The sequence below is a fragment of the Anopheles merus genome, chromosome 2R, assembly GCF_017562075.2.
Source record: "Anopheles merus strain MAF chromosome 2R, AmerM5.1, whole genome shotgun sequence".
NCBI lineage: Eukaryota > Metazoa > Arthropoda > Insecta > Diptera > Culicidae > Anopheles > Anopheles merus.
Genome location: NC_054082.1, coordinates 27,265,365 through 27,287,040, shown reverse-complemented (window position 1 = coordinate 27,287,040; position 21,676 = coordinate 27,265,365). Strand labels below are relative to the sequence as shown.

Sequence of the window (21,676 nt, the reverse complement as noted above, 5' to 3'; positions counted from 1 at the left end):
ATCTCACCCTATTAGCAAACGTAGTAGAGAAAAACAGAAAGTCAACCGAATGTACTAATGCAAGAAGCGGTAGTTTGGAGGAATGGATAGGGCTTTTAGCAAGGTTTAACGGCATGGATGTGGATGTGACGTACGTGTGCGTGTATGTATGTACGTAGGCCCTGTTTCTTCTGTTATGGAACGTAATGTGTAACAACAATGCAAGAGAGAATAATTCTGTCTCCCCGAGGGTAACTGTGTTACCCTTAATACCTGTCCCATGTTCTTATTGGAGAATAGAATGAAGCCGCCACACGCTTTACGTTGAGCCCGCTCAGTATCGCGTTTTTTTGTCTGTACAAATAGTTCAAATTTTAGTCCATTTCACACGCGTGCATAGCGCGGCCGTAAGCGCGGGGGGTGTTTTAAATTGTAATGATAATTGTAACATTTTTTAGAACTTGTTTCTCGCCTTTTACGCTACTTTACATGTGTAAATTAAATTATCTATATATATAGTATCATAATTGCACGCGGCGAACACCGTGTTACGGAGTTGCGCAAATGCTCTTTATCTGCTAATTAGACTTAAATTTGAGATATATTTAATGTAGAGGAGCAATGTGGTGTGGTGTAAGATGTGTTAAATTTAATTTCGAACACGACAAAAAGCTTCGAAAAAAGAAGAGGGGGGTCTCCTTTTGCTCGGTGTACAAACGAATGCAATTAGTTTAGTTTAAAATTTATGATTGTGTACCCAATGATCGATCTCTTTTGTGCACGTGCGTGCCCGCGCGCGCACATACACACGATATATGTTGCACTATTTTAATGCGCAAACTGCTGACACGTGTTCGCAATAGGAGAAAAAAGAGCACTTCTCCCATTTTGTTTTTGTATGAATCTTGCAGGGCAGGGCACTGGTGAAGAGAACTCTCCACTGCTAGTAGTAGGCATTGACGAACAGCGCAAAGCATACAAAGCATACTAAACAACAAGCGCCACCCGGGGAGAGAGTAGTGTGAGAACAGCTAAAGTAAAGGTAAAGCTATAATTAAGCGTATAATGGCGGGAACGAATAGTAGTGGCTATAAAGTGTGTAGCACAAACACAAAGAGAGAAAGTGTAGCCGTAGTGGTGGAGTGTAGTGTGTAACAAGAAGATGCGTGTTTAAAAATGGCCGCATTTACAAAAAATACAAACAAAACAAAACAAAAACAACACAGAAAGCAGAAAGCAAAACCCAATCTAACATGTAAGTAATCTTATTTGGAAGGAAACCATAATTAATAATTACAACATTATTGAAAGCCAGACAAAATATAAATATTATACAAAACAAACACAACACGGTGGTTTGTTCGGTGTTTCATTTGTATTTCTATACTACGCCATTTTACCATTTTGTCCGAAAGGAGGAGCTACGCGAATACGGTTCGATACCATGGCAACGAGAGCCCGCAAACGATATATCACAAGTAGAGATGCGAGTGTGTGGTGAGTGTCCAGCGATCCACCACACCAATGACAACTCGCGCGCGCGTGTTTGTGTGTATGGGTAAGTAGACGCAGCATCCTCCTTCGAATCGTGCTATCTTGCTACACAAACGGTCGAAATGCTACACGCTAATCAGCTGGTACCGGGGCGGCGGTAGCACCAGGCAGCGAATCGGTACGCTGCTACCTCCTTCGCTGCATGCGCTCCTGCTACAAATCTGTCGTTTTGTCGCTTCGCCATTCTCGTTGCGGATCACGCTCTCCCGTTCTTTGCGCTGTGCGGGGGGTACCTGTGCGTTCGCATGCTCGGCTGGTAGAATTTTGCGCTGCGAAGGCGAGCGCGTTTTTTAACCGACGCGCACCGTTTTACACTCAATCGATGCGTATTGCGTACACTTGGTGCTGGATGAATAATTTGGACATTTTTTCGGATTATAATGTTCAATTCTCTTTCCAAAAAAGTGTTAATACAGTAATTGAAAAACAAACATTTGTTTAATGCATAAATACAACTCTTTATTGGCTCGCGTCGCACAAATACACAACCACAATTTTGTTTTTCCCTTCGAGTTTGGTGGAATCAATTACACTTCTCAGAAGGAAAAGTTTAATCATTCGCTTCCGATCCTTCCCCCCTCCCTCTCTCTCTTGGCACGTTCTTTACACACTGACTCGTGTTAACATACACAATTTGTTTATTTGTTGTTGTTACACAAAGTACACTACTTTACAAATGGCATTTTGCGCGTTGCTATCTTTCCTGTTCGGTTTCTACTTTACTCTTTCCATTTGTTTGCTTCTTCTTCTTCTTCTGCTATGCGTTCTCATATCAACATCACATCGTTACATCTTACTACAGTGTTAAAACTTGCTACTGTACTACATTACATATACACTTACAAAAATTAAGCACAAAATACAATTTTAGAGTGATCCTCCATTTGTTTTGTTTACGTCCTTTCGCCTTAGTTCACAACAGTTTTAAGTCTTGCAACTCCAACAGTTTTGCATAACAGTTTGCAATTGTGGCACAATTCTTTTACACAAGTACTCTACTACGATACTTTTATAGATGGAGGACATTCACACACAATTATTATTAGTTAAAAAAAAACTAGGATTACAATCACTCTTGCCTCTAGTAACTGTTCTACCGGATTACACTTTATACACATCGAATTTTGGGGGTGTTCCTTCCCTTCCCTTCCCACCTTATTTTAGTATCTTTTTACAAGTTGAATTTCTCCTCCTGTTTTGTTCAAACGGTTGTTGGCGGTATCGGCGTCCTTGGAAACCAAGGTACGGGACCGTCCGCACGCCATGTTTCTTCAATCATTACAGCCCGATTCAGTGAGCTACACAACACACAATTTACACAGTTACACGCTTACAAGGGATGCAATCAAAGGTTTTTTTAAGCACATTTTGCCTACTCTCCTTGATAGATACTCCGTCCCGGTACAAAGAAAATTGATAGCAAATTGACAATTTTCCTTGCCATTACGGTGCACGCTTAATACAATATCCCTGCATGTTTTCCAACTACGACACACACACACACACGCTAAATTGCATTATTTGTGTCATTTTCTCTGGTGAGAAAACAAAATAATTGCCTCCATTACAGGAAGACAATGTTCCTTCTCCTGCAGTACAAAAGAGGGGGGGAAAATGGGAATAAAAATAACATCACAAATCATTAATCAGACGCCCCCCCCCCCCCCCCGCTGGTTTCTCTCTTTCTCTCCATTTCTCTTTGCAGTCTACAGTCACGCCACGCCAGTTCGTTCGAATCGTTCAAGTAAGTAACGGTTTCGTAACGCTAGCGCCACGTAACGCCTCCACCTCCGGGAGCTTTGGTTTGGGAGCTTTCGCACTCGCAGCGGCAGCGGCAGCGGCACCGTTACTGGTGTTGCTACTACTGTTGCCTGGCGCTTTCGCGAAGCTGTACGACACGCTGTTGAGCTTTTTGGCCGGTGCCGGCGGATTATGGCAGCTGTTGGGTGAGCTGTTGCTGTGGTTGTGGTTGATGCTACAGGGTGAGTTGTTGTTATTGTTGTTGTTGTTGTTGTGGTTGTTGTGGTGGTGGTGGTGGTGGTTGTGATGGTTGATCAGGATACCGGCCGGTGGTGAGGCGACCGTTCCGTTCACTTGACTGGCACTGGTCGCCGTTGGCAGTAGTAGTGGCTGCTGCTGAGGATCGGACCCGGGGACACTGTCGGTGGCAAGCAGTGTCGGTCCAGTACGGCTCGCCATGATCGCTGCAGGGGACGTCCCCGCGGGAGACATCACTTTCAGTCCGTTCGGTAGCGGGGCGGCGATCGCTTCGGTCCGCTCACCATTCAGCCAGTAGGTCAGCATCTCGCCCTTGCCCTTCATCGGCACGAGACCCCGTTCGGTCAGGTCGAACGTGCCGAAGGTGTCGAGCAGCATTTTGGTGGTGTGGCTGACGTGTATCTTCAGCGCCTCGCCGTTCGATTCCATCCGGCTGGCCGTGTTGACCGTGTCGCCGAACAGACAGTACCGTGGCATCTTTAAGCCGACCACACCGGCCACGCATGGTCCTGTTGGGAAGGGGAGGGGGAGGAAAAGGAGAGAGAGAGTAATAAGAAAAAATAAATCAAGCAATTAATGGGCGTTGAAGATGATTTTGGTAGGGAAAACACGTCCCGCTGCTGCGAGTTGGCATGATGTGTGATTAAACTTTTGCTTTGTCATGATTTTTTGCTTTAGGTATGATGTTGTTAAATGGTTTATTTAACTTATTAGCTGCTTCTTCAATTTTCACCAGCTCTTGCCTATGCATGATCTCTTTCCACATTTGTTACAGGGTTTTCCAGCAGTTCTCATAGCTGTAGGACACTTTATTGGCTTTTTCTTAATTGGAATGAGCTTAATGGGAATTAGACGCTATAGCATTCTTGTGGGACATATCTAATGGGAATTTCCAAGAGTGCCATAGAGTCCAATTTCTATCATATGAAGTTTACTTCTTATAAGAAAGAAGTGTCATCAAAGTGTCTCACAACTATGAGAACCCCTGGAAACCCCTGTAGGAGCTGCTTTTGAGCGTAAACATAATTAAAGACCACCAGCCTAGCAAACAAATATTACAAAAAGAAAAAAAAACTCTCCCAACACAAAGATAATCTACCGTCACACATTAGACACGCACCGGCAGGAGGACCTTCTATCCGTGTTTGCTTCAAAAGTTCTTCAATCTTTTGCTCCTGCCAGGCTTGTCTGCCACCATGCTGAGTGCTGGAAGCTGACATGCCATCTGTTGCGCAGGAAGTTGGTATCCCATCAGCAGCAGCACCACAACCACCGTCACGCCGCTGCTTGAAGGAGCGTTTGCAGTGAAGCCAACTTCACACCTACTAACTGTGACGACGGTGGTGGCTGCTGCTGTTAATTTACCATTTTGAGCGTTAAAAATAAAACACACGCCGTCATTTTGGATGGTTACTGTCGGTGACAGTAAGGAATGTCCCAACAGTCAGTGCCGGAAGGCAGTGCGGGCTTGCTGCTGATTGCTGCTGCTGGTTTTTCCAAAACTTCTTATCAACGCGTCACTGCACCCGCGTGCCGTCAGTCCGTTGCGTCTCGATCCAAAATGGTTAAAAGCTTGCGCACACTTCAAAAGCACGTTACTAATCGGTCTTAAGATGCCATCCACCCTCTGTGTACACTTACCGCTGTGCAGTCCTATCCGCAACCGTAGCTGCTCGTTCGGCCGATGGCGTATGGTGAACTTGTAGACGGCCGCCAGCAGCCGGAGCGCCATGCGGGAGATTTCCCGCGCGTGCAGATTACCGTTCCGCACCGGAAGCCCGGACACGACCATGTAAGCGTCACCGATGGTTTCGACCTGCGGTGGAGAGGAAGCGGTGGATGGGAAGAATCAGTGAATGGGTTGTGATGAGCAGCGTTTGTTGCAAACGGTATTGTGCTGTGCTATGGAAGCGCAGTGAGGGTGAAAATGAGCGATTTGTCTTGTTTTGTGCGTCTTTACCTTTCGTGGACGTTCAATTGTGTTGTTGCAAAAATTATGTGTTTTCTATTATTTACCCCACATGCGCAACGAAAGTAAGTCTGTTTTTTAAGGGGTTAGGCTGCGCAAAAAGCATGTCTAAAAATCACATTACAAACTGGTCTCGTGACTTTGAAGAAGCAGAAATATTTTAGAATGCTGCCTTTTACATCTGCTATCTTGCTATACCAATGATTTAAGGATTGCTATCCAATTCTATAAGTCGCTATATGCCTGGTTTCATGTGAAGTTTAAGGCAATAGTCATAGAGAATTTAACTGATTTTTGTATAACATACTTCTGCCGTATCTTATCATCAATAAAATACTATCATTCAGATAGTTAATTGCATATGAGTTATTGATACTGACACATACATTATTTCGTATTCTTTATGATAAAAAACAACTTCGAGAATGTGGCTTATGGGACTTATCCCAGATGATATTCTCAACTTTTCCCAAGCTTAAGTGAACTGAGAAACTGATCCCTAATCTATAACGCTGCTAGAACATATCCTGATTCCATATTGATCTTAGCACTGATCCTAACCTTAACTTATACTGGAAATGATTCCGAACCCCATAACGAATCTGAAATTTATCCCGAACCTATAACGGCCCTGAAACTGCATCTGATTCCAGCTCAGGTTTGGATTAGGCTTGGGCAATTAGGTTCATTTTTATGAACGTGAACGTACTAGTACTTTAATCTAGATGAACTGAGCGTGAATTGCGTTTCATTAGTTCATTTCAGTTGATGTATATATGGTAAATGGTTATATTACACAACAATAATATAATTAGTTTATTACAAGTTGAAAATTATTTGGCAGATCAGGGCGATTTTTATTTCGACGTGTCGTCCTACCCATTTTGTGAACGATCTGGTCATGCGGTTCACGTTCATATTTGTATTAAAGGAGATGAATGACCTGGTGTATTAGGATGTTTTTTGTAGGACAGTTGGATAGGAGAACGCAATGATCACAGACAAGCATTGAATTCACGACACACAACAAGAAAGGGATCGGAGGAGCCAAAAAACGTGCGTCGCTCCTCCGTTACGTTACAGGGTTTCCCACGATTTATTGGTTGGATCCCATCAATTTTTAGTGAGTTCCCATATTTTTTTGGTGCGTTCCCACGATTTTTTGGCCGTTTCCCAGAATTTTTTGGTCCCATTGTATTGATATCCAAGCGGAAAATACCAATTTATTATGGGAACGAACCAAAAATCTATGGGATACGACCAAAATATCGTGGGAACGCACCAAAAAATCATGGGAACTGACCAATAAATCGTGGGAAACCCTGTAAGTAACGGTCTAGCACGGAGCGATCTTGGTGGAACGATTCGGTGGTCGAGTATCCCTGCAACAAACAGACAGACAGCAGTTGCGTTATTTGAGCGTCTTCAAGCCCAGTAAGGCACAGCGACAGTCGTATTCCCCCCGGAGCTCCCAGGAACGCAAAGCACAGCAGGTAAATTTTCGCTGAATGGACTCCAAACGGGCTAGGGGCCGTGCTGTCGAAGGCCACCATACAACAGACGTGTGCTCCACTACCGATCGTACCAATCGAACAGTGCAACATCTTACACGAGATAGTATCGTTTATTTTACGCGTAAGATGGTTAAGAAGGTTCTAACAGATCTTTATGATTCATAAAGAACCGATGAACGTTGATTAGATGAACGAAGATTATTCGGGATCTGATTCGGAATCTATCGTTCGGTTATTGGACAAATCCTAGAAAATATCCTTATTGCGTACTGATCTTCAAAAACCTATATCGTTCGTAGAACTGATGTTGAACCCATACCGGTGTAGGTATCACGTCAGGAATCTTCAACATATTCTGATCCCGTGGTGATCCTGAAACTTATCTAGAATTTATACCGGTTCTGGAATTGATTCTGAGCCCATACATTTCCTGGAACATCTACAGAACGGTCCTGAAGCTGATAACGATCTCACTACAGACACTGAACTTCAATCCTAGAACTGTGACTGTCCAGACCTGTCTCAGGCGCGAACTAGTCTCGGTCGCTTAACCAATATCTAGTACCTCGTTCGTTTCAGTAACAGACTCTACTACTGGTAAACAAACCATCAACCACCAACCTCCACTAGCAGCCAAAAAGTTACAAATATCACTGATCGTGAGCTATTGCTAACATTCGTTCAAACAATCCTGCCGCCGGTAGGTATGCCAGCACGAAAGCTAACATATCTTACACCACACAATGAATTGTTCAAAAGTTTCAAAATTGCCATTAAAAATCCTCTCCAGATGTGTCTCGAGCAGCAGCAGCAGCAGCAGCAGCAACAGCTGAATCATTACTTCCAACGACACACCGTTCGCGACCGCGCGGTGGCAGATTTTCCAACAATAACAACCGGAAAAAAACCTACATCACCATCACCAACTCCAACTCCAACGCCCCAAAAAAATGCTTCCAAATCTGCATGAATACCGCTGCGATTGCTTTCGAGGGCGGCATCAATCGCGGAGATGAAAGTACGGGTGTGACGCACATGCCATTCCTGCCCTATAGCTACACGCTCAGTTAAAGTCCCCCCCCCTCGTAGGCAAGGACATTCGTGTTTACGAAGTGTTTTCGAGGACGTGTTGACGAAATGAAAATTAATTGCCGTTTGGCGACACTTTTCCTACGGCAAGGCCCCCCATGGGTTTTGATGCGTGCCGGGTGGCAATAGGATGTTTTCTCTAGTTCTGCTCACTTGTAATTCATTCCCTAGAATTGGTACACATTTGTCACGAGCCGTTTCCCATTCTTAAGGATACGGTCGTTCGTGTATCGGGTGAGTTTTGTCATTCAGTTGACAGGGGAATCAATCGGACAGGACAGCAGTTGATGTAAAAAGTTGCCAAATTTGTGGAAATTCTTGCTTGTTTCTTTGCAAGCACGTGTCCTTTGGCAAGAATACTGAGTTCAGACGAAACCGGAAAATAAAGTATGTTGTACGTTTAAGGCCTTCGCAGCATCCATCGTTGAAATTGTACTCAAAAATGAAGGCTGAGTATTGAAACAAGCTTGCCTTCCAGTAGCTACCGATTTGCCCAAATATAAATTGATATTACTTTTGATTAGCAGTATTGGCAATATCTGTCACCTATGTGCATTGACTATCATGCCTGATGCTGCACACGACACCTGCTCTCAATATGCTTTTCTCGGAAAGTAATGATTATCATGATATATTGATGAACATCATTAGTGAGCAGGGGAAAGCAGACAGAGCCATTTTATCTAGCATTGAGGATAATCTTCACTGTTTGTAATGCTCTTCATGTACAGAGTGCGTGTACGGTCCCTGGCTGCAGCCTCCCATCCATGTAGACAGCCGATCTCCGTCAGGTCTCGCTTCACCTGATCCAGCCATCGAGCTTTGCTTTGTGCTCCCCTGCGCCTCATGCCGTACTATGATGAACGTCACTTGCCAGGTGAAGGTGAATGGAAAACTCTCAAGGTCTTTAGCTACCACCAAAGGTCTGCACAAGGAAGGGTCATCCGTGACTCGAGGGTGGGGACTTCAGGAACCATCTTCTATAAGTCAACCCAGATCCTGATATACGCTGATAATATAGACATCATTGGTCTGCGGCTCTTCTATGTAGCAGAAGCCTACCACGGGATCGAGCAGGCGGCAGAGAACCTCGGATTGCAGATAAACGAGGCAAAGACCAAACCGATGGTGGCAACATCAGCGGGCCTACCAATAAATAATCAGAATCTACGTAGGCGTGACGTAGAGTTAGATGAACGCGCTTTTGAAGTCGTCCCACAATTCACCTATCTTGTCAAAGGTCAAAGGTCAGCAACGACAATGGTAGCTGAGTTGGGCGCAAGGATGCTGGCAATGTTGAACGCATGGAAGCGAACGTCCCAGCCCGTAACATATTTTTAGGCCGTCCACAGAGGACAGAGGAGGCGTGGTAGGCCCAAATTGAGGTGGTAATATGGCATAGAGACATAGAGGCTGCCATTAAAAGTGCGATAAGGGAATAAGCAGACGAAGGCACCAGACCGTGAGCGGTTTCGGACACACACTGAGGTAGGCCAAGACCGCAAAGCAGTTGTAGCGCCGGATAAGTAAGTAAGTAAGCGTTGCTTAGTATAATTTGAATTTCATGTTCCCTTATTTCTACATAATAAACGATTCATGGGAAATTATTTGACATGAATAGATTCGATGATTCAAAATGAAAAAAATGGAGCTATGATAATGTCTTTCAAGATTTTTGCTGAGGGAAAGCAATGGTGAAGGAGAAGGTACCAATTGACCAAAAACTAAAAATTATTTATGGGACCCTTCACGATTCTAGTCAGCATTTTTGTATGGAGTTTGGCAGTTGCAGGCTGAAATCTTGTAAACACTCCATACAAAAGCACACACAAAACTAGCCTGCAATTTGCAGTCTAGATTTTTCTACCCACAAAGCTAGAATTAGATTCGAGTACCTGCTCGAAAACACGGTGTTGTTTACATTTATCCCAAGATGCATTAAAGAGATCAGGTGATGGAATATAGAATCAAAATGTATGTAGTCCAGGTGGTCTCATAGCATGTTTTTTATAACCAAATTTGAATATCACTTTTTGACAGGATGGGTGAACACTTTTGCTCAAACAAGCTTTCTGGAGGCTTGACGAATACACAAAACACTCTTAAAATATTTATTCAGAAGCAGAAGCGATGAAAATCAGCCTTCTAAATTCATAGACCTTGGGATAAGCTCACATGTATGTTATACTCACATAGATAGCTGCTCGAAAACTGCTATACAATGCAAAAATCTGACAGGCTGAAATTTCAGCCTACGAACTTACAACGGAAAGGGCCCCAATATTGGCAAAATCAACCCTACAGCCTTTAGGTGGCAATTTTTAATTTAGATCTTTAAAACAGTAAAATAAATGTCCACCAACAACCAACACATCCTTCCTGCCACATGTTGTGTTATGTTTTTAATAAGGATAATTTTTGCATAGATTTAAAACTGAACTATTCGATCAAAACGAGTTTGATATCACTGCTCTGGATAATTTCACAAAAGTCACCAAAGCATGGTTTCGTCACAATGAATATCACACGATGTCTAAAAGCAATCACTCGAATCGTACTTACCTTGTACACGTCAAAGTTTTCCACGATCGAATCGAAGCAGGTGTAGAGATCGTTCAGCAGATCGACGACCTGCATCGGGGTGCTCTGCGCCGATATCGAGGTGAAGCCGACAATATCGCTAAAATAAATAGTTACTTGATCATACGTTTCCGCTATCACAGATTTGCCCATGATCAGCTGTGCCGCTACGGATCTGTGCAAGACAAAATAACAAATAATGTAAAATTAAATTGAAATCGCTTAAAGCTCCACGTTACCTGCCGCCACACCAGCACTTACTTGGGCAACAGTTGGTACAACAGTTCCTCGCATTTGCGCTTCTCCTCGAAGTAGTCCTGCGTTCGCTCGTCCACCAGGGCCTCCAGATTGTTCGCATACTGCTCCATGCGTTGCAATAAATTATCTAATATGTTACCAGATTCATTTTCTCTGCAAGAGATACCATAGAGGAAAGTGACAACAGGGAAGCATATTAATAAGAATCTTGTTCGATAAAATAATAACTGAGGCAAAGAGAGAAAAGAACTGCGCATTTGTTCGGCACGTGGTAGTAAAAGTATTGGCAAAAGATGGGAAACAAAAGCATTCATACACTTCGAAGACAATGTGCTATTATCTATTAGCTATTATTTCAATTATGTGAAACAAATATTGAAAACAGCAAACAGCTCCAAAAGGCTGGCAGCGGCGTATGGTTTTGATTCGAGCCCAACCGAAATGGCCAGCAGGAGAAAAGCGGCGGTTTTTTTGGCGAGGGTTTTTTTTCACAGGAAAACAGCGCCAGCCAGCAGCCCACAGGCAAATGGAAAAGTGGAAAATAAGTGAGATTGTTGATGCTCTGTCGGTTGCTACTGCTGCTGCTAATTAAACGATTGGATTCGTCGATGATGATGATGATGGTAAAAGTTTTCCCTATTTGTCGGCCAGCCCGCGCCGATTGTGCTTGAAGGAAGTTTGTGACTTTTGTTGTTGGCCTTTTTTGGCCGCAGTTCAAAATGCAAGGCAGCGAAAATGAAGAATGGAGTTGTTTTTAAAACAATTTCTCCAATTCGTGCGCTTGGGGAAGGAAGAAGTTGCTCAGTCGCCACGCCATTCATTGAGTCGGTGTAACATTTGTTTGCTTTTCGTTCAGCATGTCGAACTAATACTGTTCGACTGTCTGGCCATCGTTTGTGAAACCCTTTTCTCTCTCTATCTCTCTCTCTCTCGCCCGGCGCGCCTTTCGGTCTATTAACAGCCAATTAAGTACGGTCTTTGCTATTTTGGTCCACTATCCGTTCAGTTGAAGTATTTGATTAGGTAGAACGGTAGCAACTTGTCCCACCCATCCCGTCTGTGACAATCCGCCAATTCCACCCACCGAGCCGCCCCGGGACCGGATCGTTCCGTTCGAATTCGGACGTAAAAACAGCAGCCGGGTACGTGGTACGGTTGAATAAGTTGCGGTAGGGCATTGGTGTTAATTAAAGTAACAACCCAGCAGAATCCTCGTACGTTCTACGGTTTTCGGTAATGAGCGAAGGAGAGCCATTTCCAATTCCAACTCCATCGGTAGCCCACCATTCACAGTTGTTCACAGAGCAAGCCCGTTGGGTTACTGGTTTTGCGTTGCTTTCAAATTGTAGCTACGAGCGTGTTAGAATTCAATATCTAAAACTGGTGGAATTAAGGGGCGAAAAGCTTTGAACAATGCTCTGTCAACGGGGCGATAATTCCTTTAATTAGGTGCATGCGTAACGGATTCGATCTGGCATAATTAGTTTGTGTGGCTGTGTTTCAAAAGTTGTGCTTGTCTAAATAATAGCTTGTTGGTTTTTGAACAGTTACTGAAACAAGGTTTCCAATTGTTTGACTGCGGTGAACACGGTGAAGGTGAAAATGTTGCTTTCATACTCTCGGGTGTGCCTTAAACTTCTGTTGTTTTTAATTGAACCGGAAGCCATTGAAACTGATACCGATGAATGGGAACATTAGCTGGGATGTATTTTGCAAAGGTAAAATTTAACTTCGTTTCCAAGTATGGTTTGGCAAGGTTGGCTTTCAATCGTACGTACGAGGTCACGGTTACGAGTTGATGACCGTTCCACGGGACCGACCAATTGCTTTAGAACAAGGGTCTCCAAACTTTTCACCACGCAGGCCGCATTGCTTCGCATATAACGATGTTGAGGGCCGTTTTTCCGGTGCTTGTAGCTAATGCGAACGTTTAAATCTCGTTTTTATATAAAATACTAACGGAATAGACAAAACCTTTATACCTTTGTATTATCGAAGCTTTATCTACATCTCGAACAAGCAACAATTACATTTTCTACAAAAATAGTCACAATAATTTACGATTTATTGCGCAATTTTACAAAATCATCACGGGTTGAATAATCGTGGGCTCTCGAGGGCCGTAGTTTGGAGACCCCTCCGTTTAAAGCATTAGTACGTCCATCATACACCTATAAGGTATAAGCATCAAATCTATGTCAAAATCAATGATTTCTTATTAGAAAAGTGGCTGTAGCTTAGAATAAAATCGAACAAAGCTCCAACCAGTTGGTGTGGTATTGTTTGATCAAAAGTAGTGGCTTAGTTGATGTATGGCAAAAGTGATTTCTAGAACTGAATGTCCTGCTTACGGGTAAATCAATTAGTAGCAAACACGAAAGCTGACTAGTGGTGGGGATTAGACAGGATTAGATCAGATTACGACTGTTACAGGGTAAGGAGCTACCGAGTAATAGTATTTCGGTCGGAAAAGGTGGTGAATAAGATCAACAGTAAATGATACTTCATCTTATGCGTAAACTCGTTCAATAGAATTACAAAGCACTAATTTGAACCTAGGGGTTTGTGTAGCGATTGCATGGTCTTGGACAACAACTTCTTATCTATAAAGAGCTCGTATGTATAACTGGTAAAATTAATCTAATGTCTGTTTGCTAGATTATTTTGCATTAATTGCATTAATTGCAATGCACCTAGAGGGCGACAGTTGGGTACAAACATGTATGCGTAAAATGTTTCAGCCATGTTGATTTTAGCTACTCAACTCAACTGTGTAGGAATGGGGGAAAGATAAAATGGTCATTTCACCCTCGCTTTCCAACTTCATATTTAAAATGCTTTTTTTTGGCTGCGGTTGGGTTGTCGTCTATATTTAATTTAATCATTTTAACCCATCCGCCTTTTTTCCCAATGTTTTGTCACTTTTTTTAGCCCCCTTTGTACATATGTTTATACAGACCCTTGATTTGTAAATACCATGGAAGCAAATGAATGATTCCAAACTGTTTCCGAGAGAGAGAGAGAGAGAGAGAGAGAGAGAGAGAGAGAGAGAGAGAGAGAGAGAGAGAGAGAGAGAGAGAGAGAGAGATATATGACCGTTTAAGTGTACGGTCATGATTTGAAATATCCTTTCCACCCCGTACCCGGTAACCCACCGTACAAGGGAAAGCTTTTACGGTTAGCTTTTGTCTTCTGTCCCCCGCCCCTTGCACAGCACTCATTTCCATCGATCACGAATACAATAACGGCTGCTTTCCATCGCTACTTTTATCGCTACAGGCAATCGAATTCACATCTGATCATTCGTCATTGTTGACGCCCTCGAACGTACACTTCCGTCACACGCGTTTGCGTACCGTTGCGTGAACGCGGTACGGAATGCTGTAATACACACAAACACATTTGTCCCTTCAACTTCCGTCGTTTCCCTTAGCATATGCACTTTAAATTCTCCTAAAATGATTGTGAAAGCGATTGTGTGCTCTTTTTCCCCTTCTCAATCCCTTCTAGCTTCTGGCAGCTGGCATTGAAAGGTGAAAGAATGGAACGAATTCGCTTTGTTATTTTTACGGGAAATTGATGTTTATAAAGCCGGTTTCGAAAAACGAGCCTGAGCCGGCGAACGGGAAATTGTTTTTCTTGCGTGATTTCCCACCATGATCCGCGTGTGTGTGCGGTGTGTGTTGGTGTGTGCACAAGCGGCACCGAAACACCTTTGAAAGCTGTTTTGGTTCCCCTTTTTTTACAACTCGTTGCATGAGCGAAAGACCTCTGTGTGTGTGGTTGGTGAAAGCGTTGATGTTTATTGCATAGTTTATGCTTTCGAGGTGATGAAATAAGGAAGCAGACAGAAGCGGTGCTCGATCAACGGCACACGTCGTCGTATGTCGTGTGTGGTGCTGCAGATGGTGCCGGCACTTTTGATTGAGCTGTTCGATAGAAGGTTAAATGAGTGCAACATTATACCGTTCTTCGAGCAGGTGAGCGAAAGGTGAAAAACTGGAAGGGTTGATGGAACGATAGAAGATTGGTAGAATAGTGTGTTGCCCTCATCGAATGATGGATGCGTAAGGGATGCTGTGGCCAGAAACTCAAAAGTAAATAGGTGTACAAAATAATAGATTTACATAAAATATATAAACAAATGTTAAGCAACATAATCCGCAATTTATGCAAAAATGATGTTTCTTGGCCCACCAATTACTAAAGGTCTCGTTGTGCTTGTTACAACAATTTTGCGACATTAAACCTTAACTACTCTGTAAGGCGTACTTGTGCAAAAGCTCTTCTGTTCTGTGTGATGGTGTAAGTAAATGAATGTTTAATCTGCACATTAACTCTCCTTACGGCAATCCTCTATTGGCTGGCTTGGCGCACTCGAATGCACTTCGCGTTCAGTTCAGTTTTAATCGCTGTCCCCCACGAGGACGGTGAATATTCATACAAACTAATAGTGAAAGTAAAACAAACAAACAAAACACTCTTCGATCACTAGCTTTTGGAACTAATTTAATTTGTCGTTCCTTTGCTACTCTGGAAGGAGATGGAAACGAGTGATCCGGGCCGGACAGACAGATATACAGACAGACAGAGAGACAGACAAACAGCCAACAGCAGCCGGTGGTAGACAAATTGGCAACGATTTGATACAATTTCCTGCCATCGGCATCTTCTTTTAACGGTTGCCCAAACGACAAGGTACAGGGTACACAATGCTGAGAGTGTGCCGAGGGAAGCAGATACTGGAAGGACGGTAATTGGAGCGAGTGTTAAAATGAAGGAACTAGATTTTTATCATCATTTTGTTGGAACTTCCGCTTAGAGGTTGAGCTGATGAATATAAAGTAAATGGGAAGAAAAAAGAAGAACTGGCACACAAACGGCCGCACACACATACACGGACCAATTTGATTTAATTCTGTGCAAACTAGGGAAAGTTAATCAGCTGCGAAACATGGTTTCAGGAGCAAATGAAACTCTCAAGTACTAAGTTGTCGTAGGGAAGGGAAGAAAAGCAACCAAAAAAGGACAACGTAGAAACCCTCTCCCAAGTGAGGCAAAAGGTGTAAAGGGAAGTATGTCTCGGGTTTTGCCTTCCACCACAAGCAACTTTCCCTCACAAGTGGCCAAATCTACCATGCGCCTCCATGCACGTTAGGCGAGCTTTGCTTCACCCTGGTGAAGCAGAAAAACGAGCACCAAAGTAGCGTCTTTCTTTCCATCGCTTTTGCTGATTGGCTTCCTCTATTTCGGTCCGAAAATCACCGGCCTTGCCATGGTTCGATTCGATTCGCCAGATTGATTATCGTTCGCCTGGCATGCTCCTGCCGTCCTGAATCGCGCTGAATGGTATGCGTAAAGATGATGCGTGCTGCTCACTTTCATTAGACGTCCCATTGAGCACTCAATTACCGTCGGGCGAAAATCGGGACTGGGAATTGGCTTGATGCTCTTGGAAAGCAACCGAAGGAAAGGGAAAGCTTTATTTTGGTACACATTTCGATGTGTTTTGATTGATGAGCGCCAGCACTTTATGGGAAGTTTTGCTTCATATTGGTAGAAATTGTGCTTTTGAACACAGCAAGTCTAACACGCCCAATATGATGTACTCATTAGTTATAGTATTCAGAAAGTTAATGGCAGTCTAAAGCTTATTGAATTACCAAACAACATGCGGAAGCTGGTCACTTACTTGTTAATTTTTCTGATGATGGTTTTGAGCCCACTAAAGTCGGGTCGGTCTGTCGGTTCCTCTGACCAGCATTTGATCATGATGTTGTTTACGTCCTCGTACGACGACTCGTCCACCTTTGGCCGGAAGGGAGCGTCCAATATTCCCGGCCCGTCTCTGACTAGTTTAATAATTTCTGCAAATGACAGATCAAATAGCACAATATTACCATCACATCTAGAAGGCCTTGATATTTTGGAAACGTAAACGTATGCACCATCTGGAACAGTTGTTGTTCGCATCTTCCTATCGATTGTTTATTTGCTGATATGAAGGAGACAAATTTTGTGTGAAAAGCTTCGACTTCAAATTGCTAGACCGAAGTAGATAGCGTTGCAAGCGAAAAAATACAAAATGCCACCCAAAAAACCGGGCAAAAAGGTTACGATTCAATTGCGCCCGTTGCAGCGTGCACGAGGCTCCTCCTTCGAACAGGACCCTGCCGCAGGAACATCGTCTGGCGCACCCGTCAAAGCAGTTCTAAAGAAATCGCGCTACAAAATCTATGAAATACCGCGCAAGTCCGAGTTTTCCGAGTATCTCTTAAAGCTACGGCGCGAGCAGGAGAGGCTAGAGCAGGATGATGCTGATCTGCGAGTTGAGCCACCGGCGCACGAAGCTGCGGGCCCAAGCCGACAGGCGGAAGCACGGCCAAAGTTGATAATGTTCGACAATCCCATCAGCCCGGTCAGGCAGGGCAGTGTCGTTGAGTATCGGCCGAAGGAGCGCCACCCGTTCAAGGAGCTCGTTAGTAACTATCTGCGACGAAGCTCGCATCCAAAGCAGCTGCTCGGTCTGTACAAGATACCGGTGGTGAAAAATTGGGAGCAAGTGTTCGAAGATTCGCTGCGCAAAATGGCAGCCGAACGATCGACCCGGAGGGAACAGTGGAAGCAGCCGCGGCTGCAGTGGTTAGATGATTTGGAGGAAGCAAATCGCCAGCTACCGGAACCGACCCGCAACCGGAGGAATATGTTCGATCCTTCCATCTGCTGCTTTCTGGCGTGGTGTGGAGGTCGCCGCCGTCGTCGACGCCTCGGTCAGCGCTGGTCGGATGCTTAAGCGGCACTGCTTACCTTTGGGAGATTTCTCCTCGGTGCCGAGATAGAACGGACCCTGGCGCGACACAATCTCCTGGATGATGATGCCGAACGAGTAGACGTCACCTTTCTGGCTGCCCGCCGGCGGACACTGGGGATCGCGCAGCAGTTCCGGAGCGGTCCACAGCAGCTCTGCAAATAGATTGCACTCGTGAGGCTTAACATTGCTTTCAGGAGCGTTTTCGCAAGCAAAAACCACATACTTTGCCAGTAGGCGTAGCTCTCGATGTCGGCATCGTCGGTGCTGCGGCGCAGCTGATGCAGCCCGAAGTCCGTCACCTTTAGCACGAACCTCGAATCCACCACACAGTTGGACGACTTGAGCGAACCGTGCGAGTGCAGATCGGTCGAGTGCAGGAACGCCATCCCCTTGACGATGTCGTGCATCAGCGAGATCTTAAACATCCAGTCCAGCTTGATCGTTTCGTTCTCCAGTATGTCCTGCAGCGAACCCTTCGGGCAGTACTCGGTCAGAATGAACGGTTCCGGGTGCAGATCAAGACAGGCGCCGTAGAACCGCACCAGATGGTCGTGCTGGATGTCCTTCATGCGCTTGAACTCCAGCATCAGCGACCGGGTGAGGCTGAGGTTTTGTACGTTGATCTTCTTGATCGCCACCTTGCAGCCCTTGTAGAAGCCGAAGTGGATGTAGATCTGCCGATCGCCGGGCAGCGAGTTAAGATCCTCGGAGTAGATCGTCTGCAAGGGAGTGGAAGCGACTATCGATTGGTTGTTTCCCGATTGCCGGGGGTGCATTCTAACGCGCGCTACTTACGGCTTGACTGCCCCGCTTCACCATCGAGTGGAAGCTGCCCCGATGGCCGCGGCTCGGATTGCACGACAGCACATCGTTCGGGTTCACCTTCCAGGTCATGGAGTTAATCTCCGCCTCGAGCTTGTAGTGCCGATAGCCCACGATGGACGCGATGCCCATGCAGACGACACAAACCCCAAGCACGAGCGACAGTATGGCATAGCCCGGCAGTGCTGTGTGAGGATGAAGGCAAGCAAACGGAGGATCGTTAAGTTTTTGTGTCGAAGGAATCCGCTGGACGGGGATGTGGAAGTAATGCTTACAATTATCCGGACACAGGGACCCATCGAAACCGCAGGTCGGTCGGTCTGGCGGTGCCTTTGTGCGATCGCCTGCCCAGTGGATGGCTTTACCCTCGACAAACTGCAACCCACCGCCGTAGTAATAGTTCGCCACGACCTGAAAGGAAGATGCAAGGAATATTGCGGTAGAAAAACCCCCTCAACCGGAAAGGAATGACACGGACGATTCCCCCCGCCGTTTACTTACCTCAAACAGTCCCGTCTCGGGGTTCAGATCGAGTAGGGAATAATTCGATATACGGTCACCGTTCGAGTCTATCGTCACGTTGCCGGTAATGCCCTTAAAGCTTCGGCCCCACATCAGCTGGGCCAGGTGCGTACCGTTGATGGGCTGCCGGAGGGCACGCTCCACCCCGAGCTGCGCAATGCTGTCGTTGAGGGCGTACGCGTACAGCAGTACCGCATCGTAGAAGGCCGTCACAAACGTTGACACGGGCTCATCCTCGGCGTACGTGTGGTTGTACTTTGTCTTGGTCAGTTCCTTCACCTAAAACAAGACCACGCATTAGTGTGGGTGTGTATGTGAAAGTCAAATAAAAAAACCAATGCAAAGCAAATCGAATCTGAAACCGCGTCTAATGCGCAGAAAGGGACACATAATCTCATTTAAGCCAAGACAAACCCACTCGGATCGCGCGCGTGGCAAGCATACTGGAAGCATGCTCTAACAAGAGGACGTGCATCTTCACACCGAGGGGTGACGGAGGGAGGGCTCAGATTGGGTCTTACAATTCCCGTCACGTACCGCACGAGAGCGATTGGATTGGATATGGCGGGGATTTCCGAGTGCGCCCGCCTGCAGCACGCAGACCGAAGGACCGGTGGCAAAATCGAAGAAAATAGGATTTTAAACTGCTTCATTCCACGGGATCGGTGGGAGATTTTCTAACCAGCGTGGAAATCGGTTCCACATTTTTCCTTCGTTTTTTATTTTATTTTTTTTTTTAAATGAAAGCAAACCGGAAAAGTGGTCAAACTGGTGTGCGGTGTGGTGCGCAAATGCTGAGAACTAGTGAAGTGGTGTGAACCGCAGCAGTGTTGCCGACACAGGAACCGACGACACTCGCCCAGTGCACTTCACAATCGGGGGAGCTTCGGTAAAGCAAAGCGAGCCTCGCCTTTATAATGGGGAAGAGGGTTTTATTTTAACTTTAGTCTTTCTTTTTTCTTCTTTCAGCCGGTGGATTAAAACCCGTAATTGCTTTCGGAGTGGAGCTGCCGAAAGGGACTTTTTGTAAGCCGCAGTGCTAACAAAAGATTAATACGGATGGGACGCGGCTTAGGCGCTGAAGGAACTATTTTGCTGCGTTAGATTATAACCCGACGGACCCAAGATGTACTGCGAGGATGTGCGTTTAATAAGTTGAACAGAATATTAGAGAATTTTAAACTTATTCGTAATTTTTGGACCGGAAACCCATAAAAAAACAATCCCAAAACCCAATACATCCCTCAGAACTGGGAAAAGAAACGCTTCAGCTGCTTCTATTCAGAGAGTGAGTGTTCCGGGTAAACTTTTATGCATTAAAATTCCCACCGTAAAATCGATTTACGAGTCTTGCAACGCATCTTGGAATAGTTTTACAATTTATTACCAAAACCCCATTCAAAAAACTTTCACTGAACGGAAATTCTTAGGCAAATTCCGACGGGTACGAAAAGACAACGGCTAGAAGATATCGCCCAATAAGGCAGGATTTCCCCGTTCGCTTTGGGAGGGGGCTCCCTTCACTCGACAACTTTTTCTTCCACAGCCAGTCCGCCGTAATAGATGAAAATAGAGAAAGAATGTTATTACTTTCAGTACGACAGCAAAACTGGACCGTCACTGACTCACTGGGGAGGGAGCATGGCGTATCCCTCCCTGGACGTGCATATGGGATGGAGATAAAATTAAATCAAGTACGTCATGACAATTTCCCCGGGCAACTAAACTTGTTCCTTCACATTTGCTTGACATTTGTCATGGTTGCCCCAAGAGATGAGACACAATTGAAGGAGGGATTTAAAAAGGGTTCAGAGCAAGAGAGAGAAAGAGAGAGAGAGTTAAAAAAAGAGAGAGAGAACATTTGACCACCAAACCAGCAGACAAACTGCTGAATGCGGGTTTCTATCACGTTGCGAAGCTCCATCGTAAACTTTTCCTACCAGCCTTAATCCCCATGCTGCCAGCACAGGGTCAGTTCTCGTTCCCCTGCTCATGGGTGTGTTAAAGGGGTCACTTCCCGGCATACTTTCTGCTACTGCAACTTGTCAACTCATTTTCCATGCTTCCCCTCCCCAGTGGTTGTAATGCCCAGTGTGATGAGCGGTAATTGAAACAGACTTTGCCCGCCCATTTCCCAACATAAACCCACTCCGTCGAAACCTTGACCACTTGGAAGCGGAAAACCACCCACAGTACCTGCCAGCAAAAAAAACAGAGCACGGGGAGAGAGGGGAACTTACCTCCTTGGAAAACTGACGATACTCTTCGTCCTCCGGTTCGCGGGCAACCACCTGTAGCAGGGCGGTGAACGCTTCCTTCGCCTTCTGGTTGCGCTCGTCGGTGTCGTTTTTGGCGTACCAGGGTGGCTGCTTCGTGGCCGTCATGCTGTGGGTGTACGGTACACGGTGGTAGTGTCGCCGATTGGGAGTTGCAAAAATGAACGAGATATAAAACACGAGCGAAAAAGATGAATGAATTTGAATGCGAAACAAGACCCATCATATCTTCGGTTCGATGAAGGGGACGCAGAGTTGGTGAGGGAACAGTGGGAAGCATAAAACAAAAAAAAAGGACAACCAA

At 45.1% G+C, this 21,676-nt stretch overlaps 2 protein-coding genes across 4 annotated transcripts in view; one reads left to right on the top strand and one right to left on the bottom strand.

Moving 5' to 3' along the window:
- Nucleotides 1–2,178: 2,178 nt before the first annotated feature.
- The window catches only part of LOC121602402 (atrial natriuretic peptide receptor 1), a 37,593-nt gene continuing 18,095 nt past the window's right edge, over nt 2,179–21,676 (bottom strand). Inside the window, exons 4-14 of one of the 2 annotated variants that reach the window (XM_041931180.1) lie at nt 21,337–21,481; nt 19,076–19,375; nt 18,850–18,985; nt 18,548–18,759; nt 17,976–18,471; nt 17,749–17,904; nt 16,634–16,808; nt 10,945–11,094; nt 10,666–10,858; nt 5,173–5,347; nt 2,179–4,040 (exon numbers count right to left, since the gene is read on the bottom strand). In XM_041931180.1, the coding sequence (XP_041787114.1) occupies nt 3,274–4,040; nt 5,173–5,347; nt 10,666–10,858; nt 10,945–11,094; nt 16,634–16,808; nt 17,749–17,904; nt 17,976–18,471; nt 18,548–18,759; nt 18,850–18,985; nt 19,076–19,375; nt 21,337–21,481 (2,905 nt within the window). In that variant the 3' untranslated portion in view covers nt 2,179–3,273. Of the gene's footprint in view, nt 4,041–5,172; nt 5,348–10,665; nt 10,859–10,944; nt 11,095–16,633; nt 16,809–17,748; nt 17,905–17,975; nt 18,472–18,547; nt 18,986–19,075; nt 19,376–21,336; nt 21,482–21,676 lie in introns of both variants that reach the window. The other variant, XM_041931177.1, reaches the window with a different exon arrangement.
- Nucleotides 16,880–20,456, top strand: LOC121602458. 2 transcript variants are annotated; one of them, XM_041931235.1, is made up of 2 exons: nt 16,880–19,985; nt 20,066–20,456. In XM_041931235.1, exon 1 carries the CDS (start codon nt 17,027–17,029, stop codon nt 17,732–17,734), a length of 708 nt encoding a protein of 235 aa, XP_041787169.1. In that variant the 5' UTR covers nt 16,880–17,026; the 3' UTR covers nt 17,735–19,985; nt 20,066–20,456. The 2 variants fall into 2 exon arrangements, with proteins under 2 accessions (XP_041787169.1, XP_041787170.1); XM_041931236.1 differs by having other exon boundaries at nt 20,044–20,456.